The sequence below is a fragment of the Delphinus delphis genome, chromosome 13, assembly GCF_949987515.2.
Source record: "Delphinus delphis chromosome 13, mDelDel1.2, whole genome shotgun sequence".
Lineage (NCBI taxonomy): Eukaryota > Metazoa > Chordata > Mammalia > Artiodactyla > Delphinidae > Delphinus > Delphinus delphis.
Window position 1 is genome coordinate 63,051,477 of NC_082695.1, and position 17,175 is coordinate 63,068,651.

A 17,175-nucleotide genomic window follows, 5' to 3' on the forward strand; every position below is an offset into this window, starting at 1 on the left:
TCCTTCTAAGGCCAAAAGAACATTGCCTTTAAGTGCCAAATACATTAGTTACTCCCATGAGCCAAGTAATCAACTTAGGATCCCTGGTACATTTCTTTGGTTCAGCTGCAAGGCCCCCCTGCTCAGAGAGCTTCCGCTCTTCCATCTCCAGCTCAGGCGTGGCCAGTAGGCATCCAATACCTGCTCCAAAGTTTTAGAAGTAACTTAAGTCATAGAATCAAAATTGCTCGCGAGTCTTCCTGATATATGTCAGCAATTCTGTTAATTCATTGAAGAAAAAGAAAAAGGAATGTGAATGTTTACTTTCATTAAATCTGTGCTCAATGATTTTACAGCAAAGAACATATATAAGTGTTGCACACAAAATGAAATTAATTAACAGACAGGTTATATACTGAAGTACAAAAACAAGTGTTTGACTTGGAAATTGAACTTTATTTACAAATGTTCTCCTATAGACAAAGATTCCATTCCACCCCCTTTAAAATATTATAACTAATACTTCCCAGAAAAATCATTTACATTGTTTTAATCTTTCTGCATAAAACAGTATTATGGGATAAGCAAATATGGGATGGTCTAAGACATAAAAAAACAAAAGACAATTTATCCACCATGAATGCTCTACTGACTGACAGAATGAAGAATTACAAATCACACCCCTTAATGTGCTACTCCGAGAAACGGAAACGTGATAATTTGGGGAGGTAAATGCTTCACAATAAAGTCTTCTTACGTAGTATGGTTTAATGGTGATTGTTAGGATTGCTCCTGCAGGCTGCTATTTATGCTGATTTTAAAAAATAAGTCATTGCTAAAAAGGGCATAGACTTTTCTATACAGATTTTTTTTTTAACCTATGGAAATATGTAGATACTGACCTGGTCTCATCATTCAGGCCAATTAATAAAATAACAAACGCATGAAAAGAACTTAAGACTTAAAGACACAATCATCATGTGACTAACTGACTTACAAAGTTAGAATTCTCCCAGAAATCAGAGTATTGCTCTTCAATAGTTACTATGAATTTGAATTTTTCATAGCTGAGACAGTATACAGACAAAATATTTAACCAAAGAGTTCAAAATAAAATAATCCAAATTTCCTATCTAACATTTTATATTTTAAAAATCCTTTAAATTTTATCTAGGAGGATAATCATTCTTACATCATAGCTAAGTCACAAGGAACTTTGAAAAAAAAATTCATCCCTGAGAAGTCAAAGAAAGAAACCTCTAAAAACACAGAAGTGACAGTCCTGCACCCTTTTAACAATCTTTACCATAGCATGAACTTTTATCAGCAGTCAGCAATCAAATGTATTTCAATCTGGCCTCTGATGATCTGATCTTTTTGCAATAAAACTATAAGTGCAACATTTAAAAAAATCAGATAAATAGGGACTCTGGTTTTATTGGCAGGTTTACATTTTTGTCAAGTCCAAGGTCAGCCAGCTAAGATACGTATGTTCCAATAAAGACTGAAGTAATAACTTCTGCTGGCAGCTCTTCTCCTGAGTCTCCATTTCCCCCATTGATCTTCACCCAAATAGTAAAAGTAATATAATCGCAATTGAGTTTACTATTATCAATGGCACTGCAAAGAAAAAAAAACAGAACAGTTTTTTATTACTAAAAAAAATCAGAAAAAAATGAAGACACAGTTTTACTAGCATCCAGGAAGGATGGAAATACAGTATGTCATCAGAATCACATTGCAAATCCTTATAACAAAGTAACATTCAAACATGCATTGGATCATAAAATCCAAAACTTATTGTAAAGTGGGCTTGTGTGACTGGGGATAAGGGTCACACTGGTACAAGATCAATATAAAGTCATCTGTGGATAGTGCTGGTGCAGCTCTGGGAACACAAAAGCATACTGGACCCAGGCAGAAGTAGACCCACATGGCTGCCAGTGACAACTGACAGTAGAGATACAGTGCAAAGAAGATTCTGTTGCTTCATCACTAAATTAAGAATGAAACTTATTCTACCCAAAGCTGTGATGAAATCAGCTAACAGAGACAGAGAGAGAGAGAGAGACCCTAATTTTAATGGTTTTAAATAAAAGGTTTTGAATTCTTGAGTTGCTCTAAAATATTTTCTAATAAAAATAGCAGATATGAGACCTGTATTTTTCTCTTGAAAGTCTTACAGGACTCAGATGACTTCTCTACTTAGAAGCAAAAGAATTTCTAAAAGGTAAGAACACCGTTGTCTTTCAACTCTGAGAGGTGACATACAGGTAGCATACAAATATTACATCACTGAGCATTCCATCTGCATCAAGTGGCTTAGATAAAAATAAGAGGCAAGCTAGGAAAGAAACTAGTAACTTTTAAGCAGTAAAGCCAAGTTAAATATTATAGAAAAAAGTTCCCACTACAAAAATGGCATTCACACTTGGAAGTTTTGCTACTTAAATCAAACCACAAAATTAAGAGCGTTCCACTAGTTTTTCTTCTTACCTCTCATCACAGTTCTCACAGATCGAATAAGGTTCATTAGCTGAGATTTAATTCCTGGCTCTTCTCCAAATCCACCAATTCCCTGGTCTGTTGCCCAGCCAACTGCATAATATAAAGATGATTAGCTGTGGTAAAATTTATTATGCACTCACCTTGCTCCCTCATTAGTCACCTTCTAAAGATGATTTTGAGCCTTGTTAGACATAAATTATATGACTTAAAAACTTGAGTATATTTTTTACTTTTGATAAGCAGCACAAACTCATTTAATTTCGATTTTGATTTTATAAAATAAACCAGTCTAATAAATTCTTCCATGGCACTGTATTCAGTAAAGATGACTGTTGTGACACCCTGATTGTTTTCTTTCTCTTTTTCTAAACTAACAAACAATATTTTTCAGGTCAGAATTGAAAACCAAAGCATATTGTCAAGTTGAATAATTAGCTCAATTCAGAATTCATAAAACCCGAAGTAATTATCAGTATAAAAGTGTTGCAGCTGAGCTTCACTATCTGTTCACCTGGGGAAATGTTAATGTGAACGTGGTCGCAGCTTGGTTACGCCTTCATAGCATGCTCTAACCCGACAACAGAGGCACATCTTTTTAACTTGATCATTCCTCTTCATTTCTCAATTTTGAGGTAAGGAATTTAGCCTATTATCTAACCCTAACCCCACTTATTTTCAGTAAATGAGTCTTTTACCTTCTATCATTTTCCTGATAATACAAATCATTATTTCTTTACCTTTATCTGCTAATTCTTTTTTTATGGCCTTACGCATTCTTCTAGAGGCTTACATGTCCTCATTTCTGCAACGTCCTTCTCTTGTCCTCATTTCAGGTCCACTTTTCATATCTCACATGACTGTATTTTTTTACTCTCATATAACTACAGGGCTTAATTAATTCCTGACATGTTAACCCTTAAACTTGAAGACAGAACAAGTTTTTATTTTATACATGAAAGAACCATGTATCAGGTAACAAGATTTCACTTTGTTTAATCAACTTTTACTTGGTTGAAATAAAGGTTAAATAATGGTTGCTTGTTTTTTTAAATGTTTTTGGTCACATCAACACTGAGATATGTTGTGGTATAAAACTAATGTAAAATTCAAGTTCACAGCAGAGCTGATGTGTTTTCACTCCCACTCACCCTTCAAGGCCTAGCTCACTTGTGCTTACAGCCTTCCCCATCCACAGGGCTGTCACTCTCTTTTGAGCTCCCGCAGCACAACTTCTATCACAGTGGTTAATACCACAGCCTCTACTATCTCTTGCCAGACTCTCAACAGATGCCTCTGCAATTTCCTCTCGACTTCTTTCTCCCATAAAGTGTCAGATCTTTCTAGCTCACAATGTGTGATGATTCCCATTGCCTACTGAGTGAAGTTAGAAACTCCTTAAATTGACATGCTAGCCTTGTATCATACTACAACCCTCCGAGTAACTAGTGGTTACTCAATTACCCACTAATTGCTATACATGTTAAAGGCAGCTTCTGAATCTAGGTTTGTCTGACTTCAATGTCAGGGCCTTTTCTAATTCCCTCCTATGTCAAAATAAACCTTACTCTTTGCTCCCCAAACAGTAACTACTGATTGTAAGTTACATTATAAATTCCTGGAAGACAGGAACTGAATTTAGTCTGTCTTTACCTTTCCCCTCTCCCCCACCCAGAGCAAGTACTTAGTAAATGTTTGTGGAATTAAACTGAATTTATAGCAGACCAAGTTAATTTTGGAATAAAGAAAGATAAGGTAAATCCTAGAATCGCAGATAAAACTTCCAAAGAAACATGTTTCTTTATTTTAAAGGCACACGAAGTGTAACCAATCATTCAATTGTAGCTTTGCGGGAGGGAGGAAGAAATCCTCCAATATTAAATGTACACATCTCTCCAAGATAAAAACAATCTCAGAAGATACACCTGCATCTTGCTTCCTACTTCTGCATCTACTTCTGTCTCCGACAAGCAAATACACTTACGCTGTTTCTCCAACGCTGACTTTTACCATATCACAAGTTCTACTGTAAGTTCTTTCTCCCACATACCTGTCTCACTCTTCCAGGGAGCTCAATCAGCATTCTCCACTACATGGCAGTCCTCTTTTTGTAATCTAAGTTCAAAGGTGTAGTACCAGCCTTTAACTACTTATAATGTGGTAAAAACTATTTCATAATAGTGTCTCTAGAAGGACATAAAACACAAAATGACCACCACCACCTGGCGTATCATTTTCCAAACCAGTTTAGTCTTACTCATATAAACCTACTTAACAACTCTGCACAATAAGAAAGCAGCCTGGTTTTGGTTAAACATATTGGTTACTGTAACGAAAGAGAAAGTTTTCCTTGACCCTCTTAGGGTCCCTGGCTATGTCTGAAAATTAAACTGACAAAGACAGATTAACAGGAGAAAAGCACACAAATTTTATTAAGTTTTTACATGTACCCGGGAGTCTTCACAAGAAAATGAAGATCTGAAAAACTGACCAAAGCGGAAGTTTTTCTACCTTTTAGACAAAAGAACAAATTTGTGAAGAATTAACAAAACAAAGGGGTTTGGGCTATAGGTAGGAAATGCAATAATGTCTGTTTATACAGTCTTCCTGGCCCTAAATTCCCTGTCTCTGGTGATAAGAATGTCTGCTTTCCTCCTGGTACAGGAAGGATACCTTTCACACGGGAGATTTATCTCCTGCTTTCAAGAAAGAAGGGCCAGGGAGGGAGGAGGGCGGAGTGACCTCTCTGATTCTGGTGTTTTCTCTAACTCCTTCAGCTTAAGATATTCAACATGCCACGGTGCCTTATTTGGGGGTAGAACGTCCTGAACCCCATCAACGGATACACACTTTTATCTTAGCTTTCTCCTGAAACCTTACTAAAAATGACATTAGGGCTTCCCTGGTGGCGCAGTGGTTGGGAGTCCGCCTGCCGATGCAGGGGATGTGGGTTTGTGCCCTGGTCCGGGAAGATCCCACATGCCGCGGAGCTGCTGGGCCCGTGAGCCATGGCCGCTGGGCCTGCATGTCCGGAGCCTGTGCTCTGCAATGGGAGAGGCCACAACAGTGAGAGGCCCACGTACCGCAAAAATAAATAAATAAATAATAAAGGGAAGAATAACTGACTTAGCAGAGAAGGCTGAAACCTAAAGATCCAGGGAGCCCACAATAAAAAACTGAGGTGAATCGTGCTGAGAACCCTGGAAACTTGAAAGAAACTTCAAAATGCCAGTGAGGGCGACAAAGCTGAGACACCGGAGGACTAATTGAAAAGTCTCCACAAGAGCAGTTAGCGCCGCTCCTCCTTCCCCTCCCATCCCATCCCCTTTCCTAAACTGAACTGATAGGAAGAATGTCCCTCTCTTACACCCTCAGAAGACAGGAGGTTTACTCTCAGCAGAGACTGAAGCATGGAAGCTCTGGACCTGGGGACATCTAGGGAGGGTGGATTGAATTAAAGTCTGCAAACCTAAGTGTCAGACTCCTGCCCACTTTCCTTGCTTGTGTCTCAGGTAAGCCTGGAAATAAGAACACTTATATTCTGCAGACAGGAAGTTGTAAAATTACTCTGGAAATTGACCAGCTGCCCAAGAAGACTTCAGATACTGACATACTCGGGGCTTTAACGAGACAGCGAACTTACAGAGAGGCCCACTGGTGAGCAAATCCCAACCACATACACAGAGCTTCCTAAGAGCCTCTCAGTGCTTTACTCTTTAGAATAAACTGACAGTCAAGAGGGAACAATTCTTAATGTGGAAAGACAAAACAAAACCAGAAAAGAAGACTTTGAGGAAGAGACAATGCAAGAAGTAGGAGTTCATTTTTTAAAAAAACAAACATCCTTAGAGAGAGAACAACTACTGTAGCTATAAACCCCAGAGAATAAGATGCCATAAAAAAAGGGGACATAAAAAAGGAGTGGGACTTCCCTGGTGGTGCAGTGGTTACAAATCCACCTGCCAATGCAGGGGACACGGGTTCGAGCCCTGGTCTGGGAAGATCCCACATGCCGCGGAGCAACTAAGCCCGTGTGCCACAACTACTGAGCCTGTGCTCTAGAGCCTGTGAACCACAACTACTAAGCCTGTGAGCCATAAGTACTGAGCCTGCATGCCACAACTACTGAAGCCCACACCACGCCTAGAGCCCATGCTCTACAACAAGAGAAGCCACCGCAATGAGAAGCCTGCACACCGCAGTGAAGAGAAGCCCCCGCTCGCTGCAACTAAAGAAAGCCCATGCAGAGCAACGAAGACCCAACGCAGCCAAAAATAAATAAATAGATAAATAAATAGATAAATCCACTATGTGATTTTTTTCTTGTATATAAAGCATCATTGTGGAGCACTAAAAGAAACAACACGTTCTCTGCACTATTGCCAAGATAATGGCTAACCTATGTGTATAAATATAATAGCTCTCAGGTCAGGAATCACAAGAATATGACAAAGGGATCATAAAGTTATTTAGAAAACATTCATTGACTGATGGAATGAATTGTAAAGATGAAAGGACCCTTGTTGTCAGTCTACTGGAGGAGACAGAAAAGAAACTGCAGTGGTATATTACCCACAAAATGGGTCAGAGATGGTTTCTGGGAAAGGCAAATGCCAGAGTAGGCCTTAAAGGATAGGCTGAAGAGTTAGCAAGTCAAAGAAATGAAGTAAATCAAGGTCATCACAGGCAGAGAAAATAATGTGAGTAAAGGCTCAGCAGTGAAGAAGAGTATCATGGTAAAAAAGGTACACGGTAAATATTAGGGAAGGGTAACAGAGGGTAAGGACAGAGAGGAAGGGAAACATTATGGTGGGTTTATAAGTCACACAAGGGAGTATGAATTTTACGTTGAAGGCTAGGGATACTGAAGAACTCAGAATTTCAGACACTGAGAAACACAGTCAGCTTCCCATAGAAGGGAGAACAAAGAGAAGCAAAAATGGATGGAGTGTGACCAGTGAGGAGGTTACTATTAAAATCTAGGTAAGAAGAGTTAAGAGCTTATGTAAACAATATTTAACACAAAATATTTTCAAATTCTATCTTAAAACTAATCAGATATTTTAGAACAGTGGCTTATCCACTTAGTCAAGGCAATGTGGTGTTTTCCCTTAGTTCTGGAACCATATTCAAAACACATGCTCAAACAAAATATTTCTGTACTATTTCTGAATAAATGAGGAAATGTGGAAAGCAAAGTTCTGGAGGGCAAAGTACTAATAATTCTAGGCCATTCCAATAGTTTGTGGCAGTGGTTGTCATCTAGGAGCACAAATCTCAATCATCTGTAGAAATTCTGGAAAAGACACACTGCTCAACTTCACTTCTGGGAAATCTGAACGCAGGTCTGGAGTAAGGTCTGGGCACTGTATTCTCTTTCGAAGTTGTTTTGGCTATTCTGGATCCCTTGAATTTCCTTTAGAACCCAACTTGTCAGTTTCTGCCCAAAGAAAGCCAACTGGGATTTGGATAGACATTGCATTAACTCTGTAAATCAGTAATATTAAGTATTGTTATCCTAACAATATTTAGTCTTCCAATCCATGAACATGGAGTGTTTTTATACCCATTAATTATCTTTAAAAATCTTTATTCTTCTTTAATTTCACTCAACAGTGCCTTGTAGTTTTCACAGTATAAGACTTACACTTATTCTGTTAAATTTATTCCTAAGTATTTTGTTCTTTTTGATATTGTAAATGATGTTTCTTTAATTTCATTTTTGATTGTTCATTGTTCATGAACAACAACTGATTGTTGTTCCTGATCTTGTATCTTGCAAACTTACTAAACTCATTTCTTAGTTCTAATAGTTTTTTAGTGATTCCTTAGGACTTCCTATATACAAGATTATGTCATCTGCAAACAAGAGATTTACTTTTTTAACCTCACAATCTGGATGTTTTTTATTTATTTTTGTCTAATTGCCATGGATAGAATCTCCAGTACAATGTTAAAAAGGAGTGGCAAGATCCTTTTCTTATTCCTAGCTGGGGAAAGCACTTAGTCTTTCATCATTAAGTCTGTTAACTGGGGGGTTTTCAAAGATGTTCTTTATCAGTTTGAGGAAGTTCCTTCCTATTCCTAGTTTGTTGAATACCATGAAAGGGTATTAGGTTTTGTCAAATGTTTTTCTGCATCTATTATATCATGTGATTTTTATTTATTTTATTAATATGATGAATTACATTAATTGATTTAAAAATGTTAAACCAACCCTGCACTCCCAGGGTAAATCCCACTTGGTTTAGTTTGCCAGTATTCTGTAGAGAATTTTTGTGTCTATATTCAGCAGATACTGGTCTGGAGTTTCTTTTCTTGTGCTGTGTCTGGTTTTCATATCAGGTTAATACTGGCCTCACTGCATGAGTTGGGAAGTCTTCTCTCCTTTCTATTTCGGTGTTAAGTCTTCTTTAAATGTTTGGTAAAATCCAGCAATGAAGCTTGGGTTTTTCTTTGTTCTAAGTCTTTAAGTTACTAACTCAAATCTCTTTACATGTTACAGGTCTAATCAGATTTCCTAGTTCTTAAGTCAGTTCAATAGTTTGTAGTCTATCTAGGAATTTGTCCATTTCATCTAAGTCATCTAATTTGTTGGCATACAGTTGTTTACAGCATTCCCTTATAATCCTTTTCATTCTCTAAGGTAGTGATGTCACCTTTCATTCCTGATTTTAGTAATTTGAGTCTTCTTTCCTTTTTTCTTGGTCTAGCTAAATGTTTGCCGATTTTGTTGATCTTCTGAAAGAACCAGCTTTTAGTTTTGTTAATTCTATTGTTTTTCTACTCTGTATTCCATTAATTTTCACTGTAATCTTTATCATTTGCTTTGTGTGTGTGTGTTGGAGAGAAGGAAGAGCTGGTTGTGGCCCAAATGCCAGAGATTCTCACTGCTCTTACTGAGCTTTAATAGATTTTCTTGGGGAAAAAAAAAAGTTTCTTCATTTGTTGTACACTCTTATGACAATTCCCAGAGACTTCAAATGTTCGTTTTTAAAATAATTTTCACTAGTTATAGTTGTTTTATTGGAAAGAGGGTCCAGTGGAGGTTCTCACACTACCATTGTGGAGGCGCTTTCCATTAATAATTGCATTTCCAAATAATTTGATTAAAACTGGGCAGAGGACTTGATTAGGTATTTTTCCAAAGAAGAAATAAAAATGGCCAACAAGTACACGAAAAGGTGCTCAACATCACTATTCATCAGAAAAACGTAAATCAAAGCCACAATGAAATATCACGTCACACTTGTTAGAATGACTATTACCAAAAAGACAAGAGACAATAAATGCTGGCAAGGATGTGAAAAAAGGGAACCTTTGTGCACTGTTGACAGGAATGTAAATTAGTACAGCCACTATGGAAAGCAGTATGGAGGTTCCTCAAAAAATTTAAAATATAATAGAACTGCTATATGATCCAGCAATCCCATTTCTGGGTACTTTTCCAAAAGAGATGAAGTCATTATCTCGAGGAGATATTTGCACTCCCATGTTCACTTCAGCACTATTCACAATATCCAAGACATGGAAACAATCTAAGTGTCCAGTGACAGATGAATGGATAAAGAAAATGTGGTGTACATATATAATGAAATATTATTCAGCCATAAACAAGGAAAACCTGCCATATGTGACAACACAGATGGACCTTGAGGACATTATGCTAAGTGAAATAACTCAGAGGAAGACAAGTACCGTATTTATCTCACTTATACGTGGGATCTAAAACCATCAAACTCATAGAAAGTGAGAGTAGTATGGTGGTTGCCAGGAGTGGAGTGGTAGGGGAAGTGGGGAGATGTTGGTCAAAAGGCACTAATTTTCAGTTATTAGATGAATAAGCTCTGGGGATCTACTGTACAGCATGGTGATCCAACACCGTTTACTTGTAAGTTGCTCTGAGAGTAAATCTTAAATGTTCTCACCACAACAACATTAACAACAAAATGATAATTATGTGAGGTGAAGGATATGCTAACCAGCCTTACTATGGTAAGCATTTTGCAATATATACGTGTATCAAATCATCACATGTACATCTTAAACTTAGACAATGTTATTTGTCAATTAGATCTCAAAGCTGGGAGAGAAAAGAATGATGTCTCACATTTATAAATGGTTATATAGATACCCGCTTAATAGCCTCAGTTCTGTCACCTGGCCTGCAAAAGCCTACTTTTTTCTTTTTCTTTTTTTTTTTCGGTATGCGGCCCTCTCACTGTTGTGGCCTCTCCCGTTGCGGAGCACAGGCTCCGGATGTGCAGGCTCAGTGGCCATGGCTCACGGGCCCAGCCGCTCCGTGCCATGTGGGATCTTCCCAGACCGGGGCACGAACCCGTGTCCCCTGCGCTGGCAGGCAGACTCTCAACCACTGCGCCACCAGGGAAGCCCAAGCCTACTATTTTTATAATATGGCCCTTTCAGAAAAAGTTTGTTTCCTTCTAGCTTTGTTTTACCTTTCTCATTTAGATCTACAATGCTCTTGCAATTGGCTTATGTGTTTAGCCAGAGACAGACGGTCAAGATTCACTTATTTCTTTTTGAATATCCAGTTAACCTAGAATCATTTATTGAAGGACCATCCTTTCTATCACACTCTTCTGTTAACTTTATCATAAATTAAGTGTCCATATAAATATGTGTCTGTATTTGGATTCTCCACTCTGCTCCATTGTTCTATTGTCCAACAACCTTTTAGTAAATTTCTTTCTGTTTAATCAGGCAGAGTCAGCTTCTATTGCTTGCAACCAAGAACCCTGACAGGAATGAGTAATCTCAGGACTCAATCCTTGAACCTCTTCTCCCTCTGAGAAATAGACTTCATTCCAATGGTTTCAAATTACCAGCCAACACCAAAAATCCCCACCTGTAAATCCTTCCCAGACCTCCTCCCTTCTGGGCACCAGACCTGTATATGCAAATGCCTACATGATATCTCTACTTTGAAGCCTTAAAGGTACCTAAAAATAGACTAATTCCTATTCCTATTCCAGGACTTAGCTTTAAATGCTATTTCCTTAAGAACTGATGCTGTTCTGATTCAACCAGGAGGTTATATTCCCATGGTTCTCACCCAGTTCTCTTCCTTCAAAGCATTTATCTTAGACTCAAGTATCTGTATAATTAGACTCTAAGATATGAGAACAAAGATACTGTGTTATGCTCACTGCTACATCTTTTCCACCTAGCTCACAGTGACTGGCCTATTTGTTATAAGGAATGAAGAAAACCTTCCTGCCACCAAATTTGGGAACCTCGTCCTTCTCCAGCTAATCCTTCCTCCTTTTTCAATGAAGAAAGTATCCCACCTCCCACTTAATGCCATCTCCTCCATCTGTGCCTTTGGACCCATCCCTATCCACCTTCTCAGAATCCTTGAGTTATCAATTACCTCTTTTCTCTCCGGTACCTTTTATTTTTCTCGCATTACTAGATCTTTTCCCTTAGCAATTCCTTTTCTAACCTTTGATTATGAAAGTTTTAAAACATACTTATCACTCAGATTCAATAATTATTGATTTTTTGCCTACATGCTTCATCTTTCTTTCTGCTTGATTACTTTAAAAATAAATTACTGGTACTGAAATATTTCAGTATGCATTTTTATCACACTAACAAGATGTACAGTGATTCCTTAATATCATCTAGTATCTACTCCATACTCAAATTTCTTCAAATGTTACCAAAATATTTTTTACAGTTGATATGTTTGAACTAGAATTCAATCAAGGTCCACATGCTGCATATGAATATCTCCCTACATCTCTCTCTCTCTTTTTGTCTTTTTTATATTTTGTATATTTGCCTCAGTGGTCACTTCCTCCCCACTTATTTCATGGCATTGACTTATTGAAGAGACCTGACCAGTTCTCATTGTCGCTGCTGAGACCTAAAAAACAAAACAATCATAAAACATATCTTTGGGGCTTCCCTGGTGGCGCAGTGGTTGAGAGTCTGCCTGCCGATGCAGGAGACACGGGTTCGTACCCCAGTCAGGGAGGATCCCACGTGCCGCGGAGCGGCTGGGCCCGTGAGCCATGGCTGCTGAGCCTGCACGTCCGGAGCCTGTGCTCCGCAGGGGGAGAGGCCACAACAGTGAGAGGCCCACGTACCGCAAAAAAAAAAAAAACATATATCTGCATCCCCTTCCACCTACCATTTCATTTCCTCCAACTCAGTGATACATTTGGATAATTGTGCTGTCTCCATTCTATGACTTTGCACTCGCTCCACCCCATTCCAATGTGGATTTTACCCACTGTTGTAACTGCTCTTACAGAATCACCAATGACCTCTACTACCCTGAATCCTCAGGACACTTTTCAGTCCTTATCTTGCTTGGCTTCTCAGAACATTCCACTGTTGTATTCTCTCTCCTGCTTCAAACACTCCTTGGCCTCTGTGAAATCCCACTGTCTAGATTTCCCTATCTCTCTGTTTTGCTCACTCATCAATTTCTCCTGTCAGCTCTTCTATCATTACCAGAACATTAAATACTGGAAGAGATTTTAGGACTGTCCCGGTCAACAATTCTCCTTTGTAGTCTATTCCTTCCCTGAACAATTTCATCTCTTCACATGGCTTAATTTATCATCTGTGATTGACATACTCAAATCTCACTCTCCACTCTGGCTCTTGCTTCTGGTCTATGGACTTAAGTCCAACTGACTATTCTATATCTCCACTTGGCGTATCTCACAGAAATCTCAATCTCAGCATGTGCAAAACTTCTTTATCTCTTCACCTTGTTACCTGCACCACCCCCCACAATTTTCCACCAGTGCCAACTCAGTAAAGCTACTACCCTTCACTCAGTTGCTTAAACCAGAAAACCAAGAGAGATCTTTGACTTTTTCCTCTCTCCTCATTCCCAATGTCCAAACAGTAAATTCTATCTTTTCTACGTTTAAAATATCTTCTGATTTATACTAGTTTCCTAGGGCTATTATATCAAAGTGCCACAAACTATGTGGCTTAACACAATGAAAGTTTATTTTTTCACAGTTCTGGAGGCCAGAAGTCCAAAACCAAGCGGTTGGCAGAGTTGGTTCCTTTTCGGGGCTCTTGGGATAATGTCTATGCCTCTCTCCTAGCTTCTGGTAGTTACTGGCAATCCTTGGCATTCTCTGGATTGCAGATGCACCACTCATCTCTGCCTCTGTTGTCACATGGCCTTCTTCCCCCTGTGTCTGTGTGTCTCTGTATCTCTCTCTCCCCATAGGGACACCTCATTGCACGTAGGGTCTATCCTTTTCCAGTGTGACCTCATCTTAACTTAATTTCACCTGCAAAGACGTTATTTCCAAAAAAGGAAACAAGGGTTAGGACTTTAATATATCTTTTAGGGGCATACAATTCAACCCACAATGTGATTCCTTCTACTTTTCTGGATAGCACAGTGGTGAAGAGATGAACGTGAGTCAGACTGCCTGAACTGAACCCTAACTCTGCTGCTCTCTAGCTGTGTGATCTTAGGAAAGCTACCAACTCTTTTGTGTTTCTGGTCCCCATCTGTAAAGCAGGAATGAAAACAGTATTTGTCTCATAGGGTTGTTGTGAGGGTTACACAAGTTAATATGTAGAAAGCACTAGATACAGATCCTGGCACATGGTAAGTGTTAAGTGTTAGGTATCATTATTGTTATTATACCCATTCAACTTATATTATACCCACCATCTCTACTTGCCCTATTTGGAATGGTGCTTTCCACATCCACTCTTCTACACTTCTGATCTGTTTGTTCTCCACACAGTAACCAGCAAATAACACAAATCAAGTCATGTTACTGCCCTGCTTACGAACTTTCCACACCAATTTTCACACCAGCTCTTACTCATCACCTCCCGACCCTTCACCTAGTTAATGTTTACTGACTTATCTGATTTCGGGTTAGACACACTTCCTCCAAACTCTCAAAGATTCACAAGCTAGTATCTCCCAGCACTTCTGTTTTGTAACATTCTGCATACTTGTTATTGGTACTTGTTCAGTTTTTATTTAGATTAACTTTCATTAGGAGGGCAGGGCAACTGTTTTAACCTCAGTTTCAGCTGGCACATAATATGTGCTCAATAAATCTCTCCTGAAGGAAAAAATGAAACCAATAAATCTTGCTCATGGGTTTGAGTTTCAGTGATCTACACAGACATATTTGGTACGCTGTGACAAGTGATGCACATCACGCAGTATCCTGCCGTAATTGTGCCTCATGCAGAAAAAAGCAGTCTGCCCAGGTGGCATAGAGGTCGCTGGATTGTGAGATCCCGGTAGGCGTAACTTCTGTCTTCTCTGTATTCTCAGATTCTAGCCTGGCACATCCTAGGCACCCAATAAACTGTGCTGAATAAACTTTTCTTGGAACATGGATGACTGTATGTCGTGATAACCCCAACACGTCCCCTTTCCTCTTATCCCCAAAACCCAGGAACCCCTATGGCCTTCCATCAGTTCATTCTTCTGACTACCTACGCTCCAAAATGAGCCACGCCCCTCCCTCGTTCACTGAAAACTCACACCCCAGGTTTTTGACAATTAAAAGCGGTCACAGAGAAGGGTACTAAATTCCTAACCTAAACTGGACGCAGGCAGGGGCGTTTCCTGGCTCATCCCCGCCTCCCCCCATCCCGACACGCAGGGTCCGACACACAATGGGCGTCTGTTGAACAATCTTCACCCCCCTGAACAATCTTTACTCCACTGGTGAGACAAAAGTGGCTCGGCTTCCCCACCCAAGGAAGGGCCCCAAGAGGCGAGCCCTCGGCCGCCCGTCTGTCCCGGCCCAAATGGTCCACTCACGCGGCCTGACTCGGGTCCGCGCCCCCGGAGCTCGCTGCCGCCCCCTCGGCCCGCCCCCGCGGCCCCACTCACTGTTCTTGAGGAATCGCTCCTCGTGCAGCACGGCGATGGCATTGACGCACAGCAGGGCCGCCTGCAGCAGCGAGTACAGCGTAAAGGCCATGGCCAACCGCCCCGAGGCCCAACCGCTCCCCTTCCCTCCGCGACAGGGAACGTGGCGTCGCCACGACCGGCACTTCTTACGGCAGCCGACGAGGCCCAAAACGCGTTCTGAGAAGCTGCGCGCCCATCTGACTAAGACCCGCCCCCATCTGACTAAGACCCGCCCCACGCTCACATCAGCAAGGCCTGTAGAGCTGCGCTGTCCAATGCAGCAGCCAGAAGTACTGAACCCTTGAATTGTGGCTGGCCCGAACTGAGGTGTTGTAAATGTAAAATACATAGGACGAAAACAAGAACGTAAAATCTCCCAATAACTTTAAAATGTTGATTACAAGTTGAAATATTTTGAATATATTAGGTAAATAAAATAATTACTAACATTAATTTTTACTGTTTATTTCTATATACTTTTTAAAAACTGTGTCTATGAGGTTATTGATAATAGCATGTGAGTCTTGTCCAATACTTCTATTGGACAGTGCTGCATTAGGTGCTCCTAAGAGCTGTATGAGATGTTAATAAGTAATGCCTATTTTACAGATGGAAAAAAGGAAGGCTTTGGCAAATAAAGTTTTTTTTAAAAATTAAACTAAAATAACATGTGTTGGGCTGTACCCCACAGTCCTGTAAGGCTTTAATTGTCCAGGTTCAAGACGAAAGGAAGAGCCCGGAGTCAGCAACAGAGACATGATTTAATGGATGGGGGGTGTGTATGGGGGGAGGATCTACATGTCGGAAGCAAGGTCCTGGAGCGACACCCCATGGCAGGCAGGACATGGTGGCAGTTTTTGCTCTTGGGGTCGGGGTGGGGGAGCATGAAGATTACCAGTTATAGGGGGGCAGTGAGGCACAGTCACTAGCTGGGGAAGGGGCAAGTATGTAGGAAGATCAAGGTCAGTCATGTAAGCAGGGTATAAGTTACTGGTCAAGTAGGGGATGTACAGAGAGCAAGAGAACAGCCATCTTGAGTGGCCTGACCATACAACATGTCTTAAAATTACTCAGTGAGAAACATTCTCTCTTTGATCAAACTCTAGCGGGCCCTCTGAGCCCTCATCTCGACCATACTTCAACCTTGTCTTGTAAAAACTACAGATTCTCAACACAAATGATTTCATCCACTCCCCTACCCCCATGTTAAAAGAATTTAACATAGTTTCTAACAGCTCAAGTCATCCCTAGGATGACCCTAGACCCCCTTAAAGTGTCCGCCTAAAAAGCTCAAGGCTCCCCAAAAAATGTACTGTTTGTTCTACCCAACTCCTGAAAATAGGCCCCAACCATCCTTTCTTAGAGCATTTATTAAAATATATTTACAATTGTGAATCTTTCCTCTATCCCTTTGAGATATATATGTAGCTCGTACAGTTCACGGGTGTCTTTCTCAAGGACCTGAAAGCCATTCCTTTAAAATGTAATCACCAGGAAGGATAGGGCCTCTGTCTCCCAGTCTCTGTATGAAGGAAGAATCCTAATTTTGATAATTGCAGCTAATAGACACAGCATTTACACTGACCACCCCTTGGTAATTTTTCCGCTTTCCCAACTCTACTGAGCCGCTGCTCACCTCCCTTTCTACTCCCTCATTCTCCCTTTAAAATGCCCAGTCACTTCTGTACAAATCGAAATTGCGAGAGTATATTACTGATTAAAATCTGTCTTACCACTCTAACTGATGTCCAGCTTTATTTATCTTTGACAGCAGCACTAAGAGGCTGAGTCCAATCATG

General features: G+C 40.0%; 1 protein-coding gene across 1 annotated transcript; it reads right to left on the minus strand.

The window, feature by feature from the left end:
- Positions 1–300: 300 nt before the first annotated feature.
- On the minus strand, positions 301–15,519 carry IER3IP1 (immediate early response 3 interacting protein 1). Its single transcript, XM_060029010.1, has 3 exons — positions 15,356–15,519; positions 2,476–2,577; positions 301–1,599 (listed from the first exon to the last, which is right to left on the minus strand). The coding sequence occupies exons 1-3, from the start codon at positions 15,444–15,446 to the stop codon at positions 1,544–1,546; spliced, it is 249 nt and encodes an 82-aa protein (XP_059884993.1). The 5' UTR covers positions 15,447–15,519; the 3' UTR covers positions 301–1,543.
- Between the last annotated feature and the right edge of the window lie 1,656 nt (positions 15,520–17,175).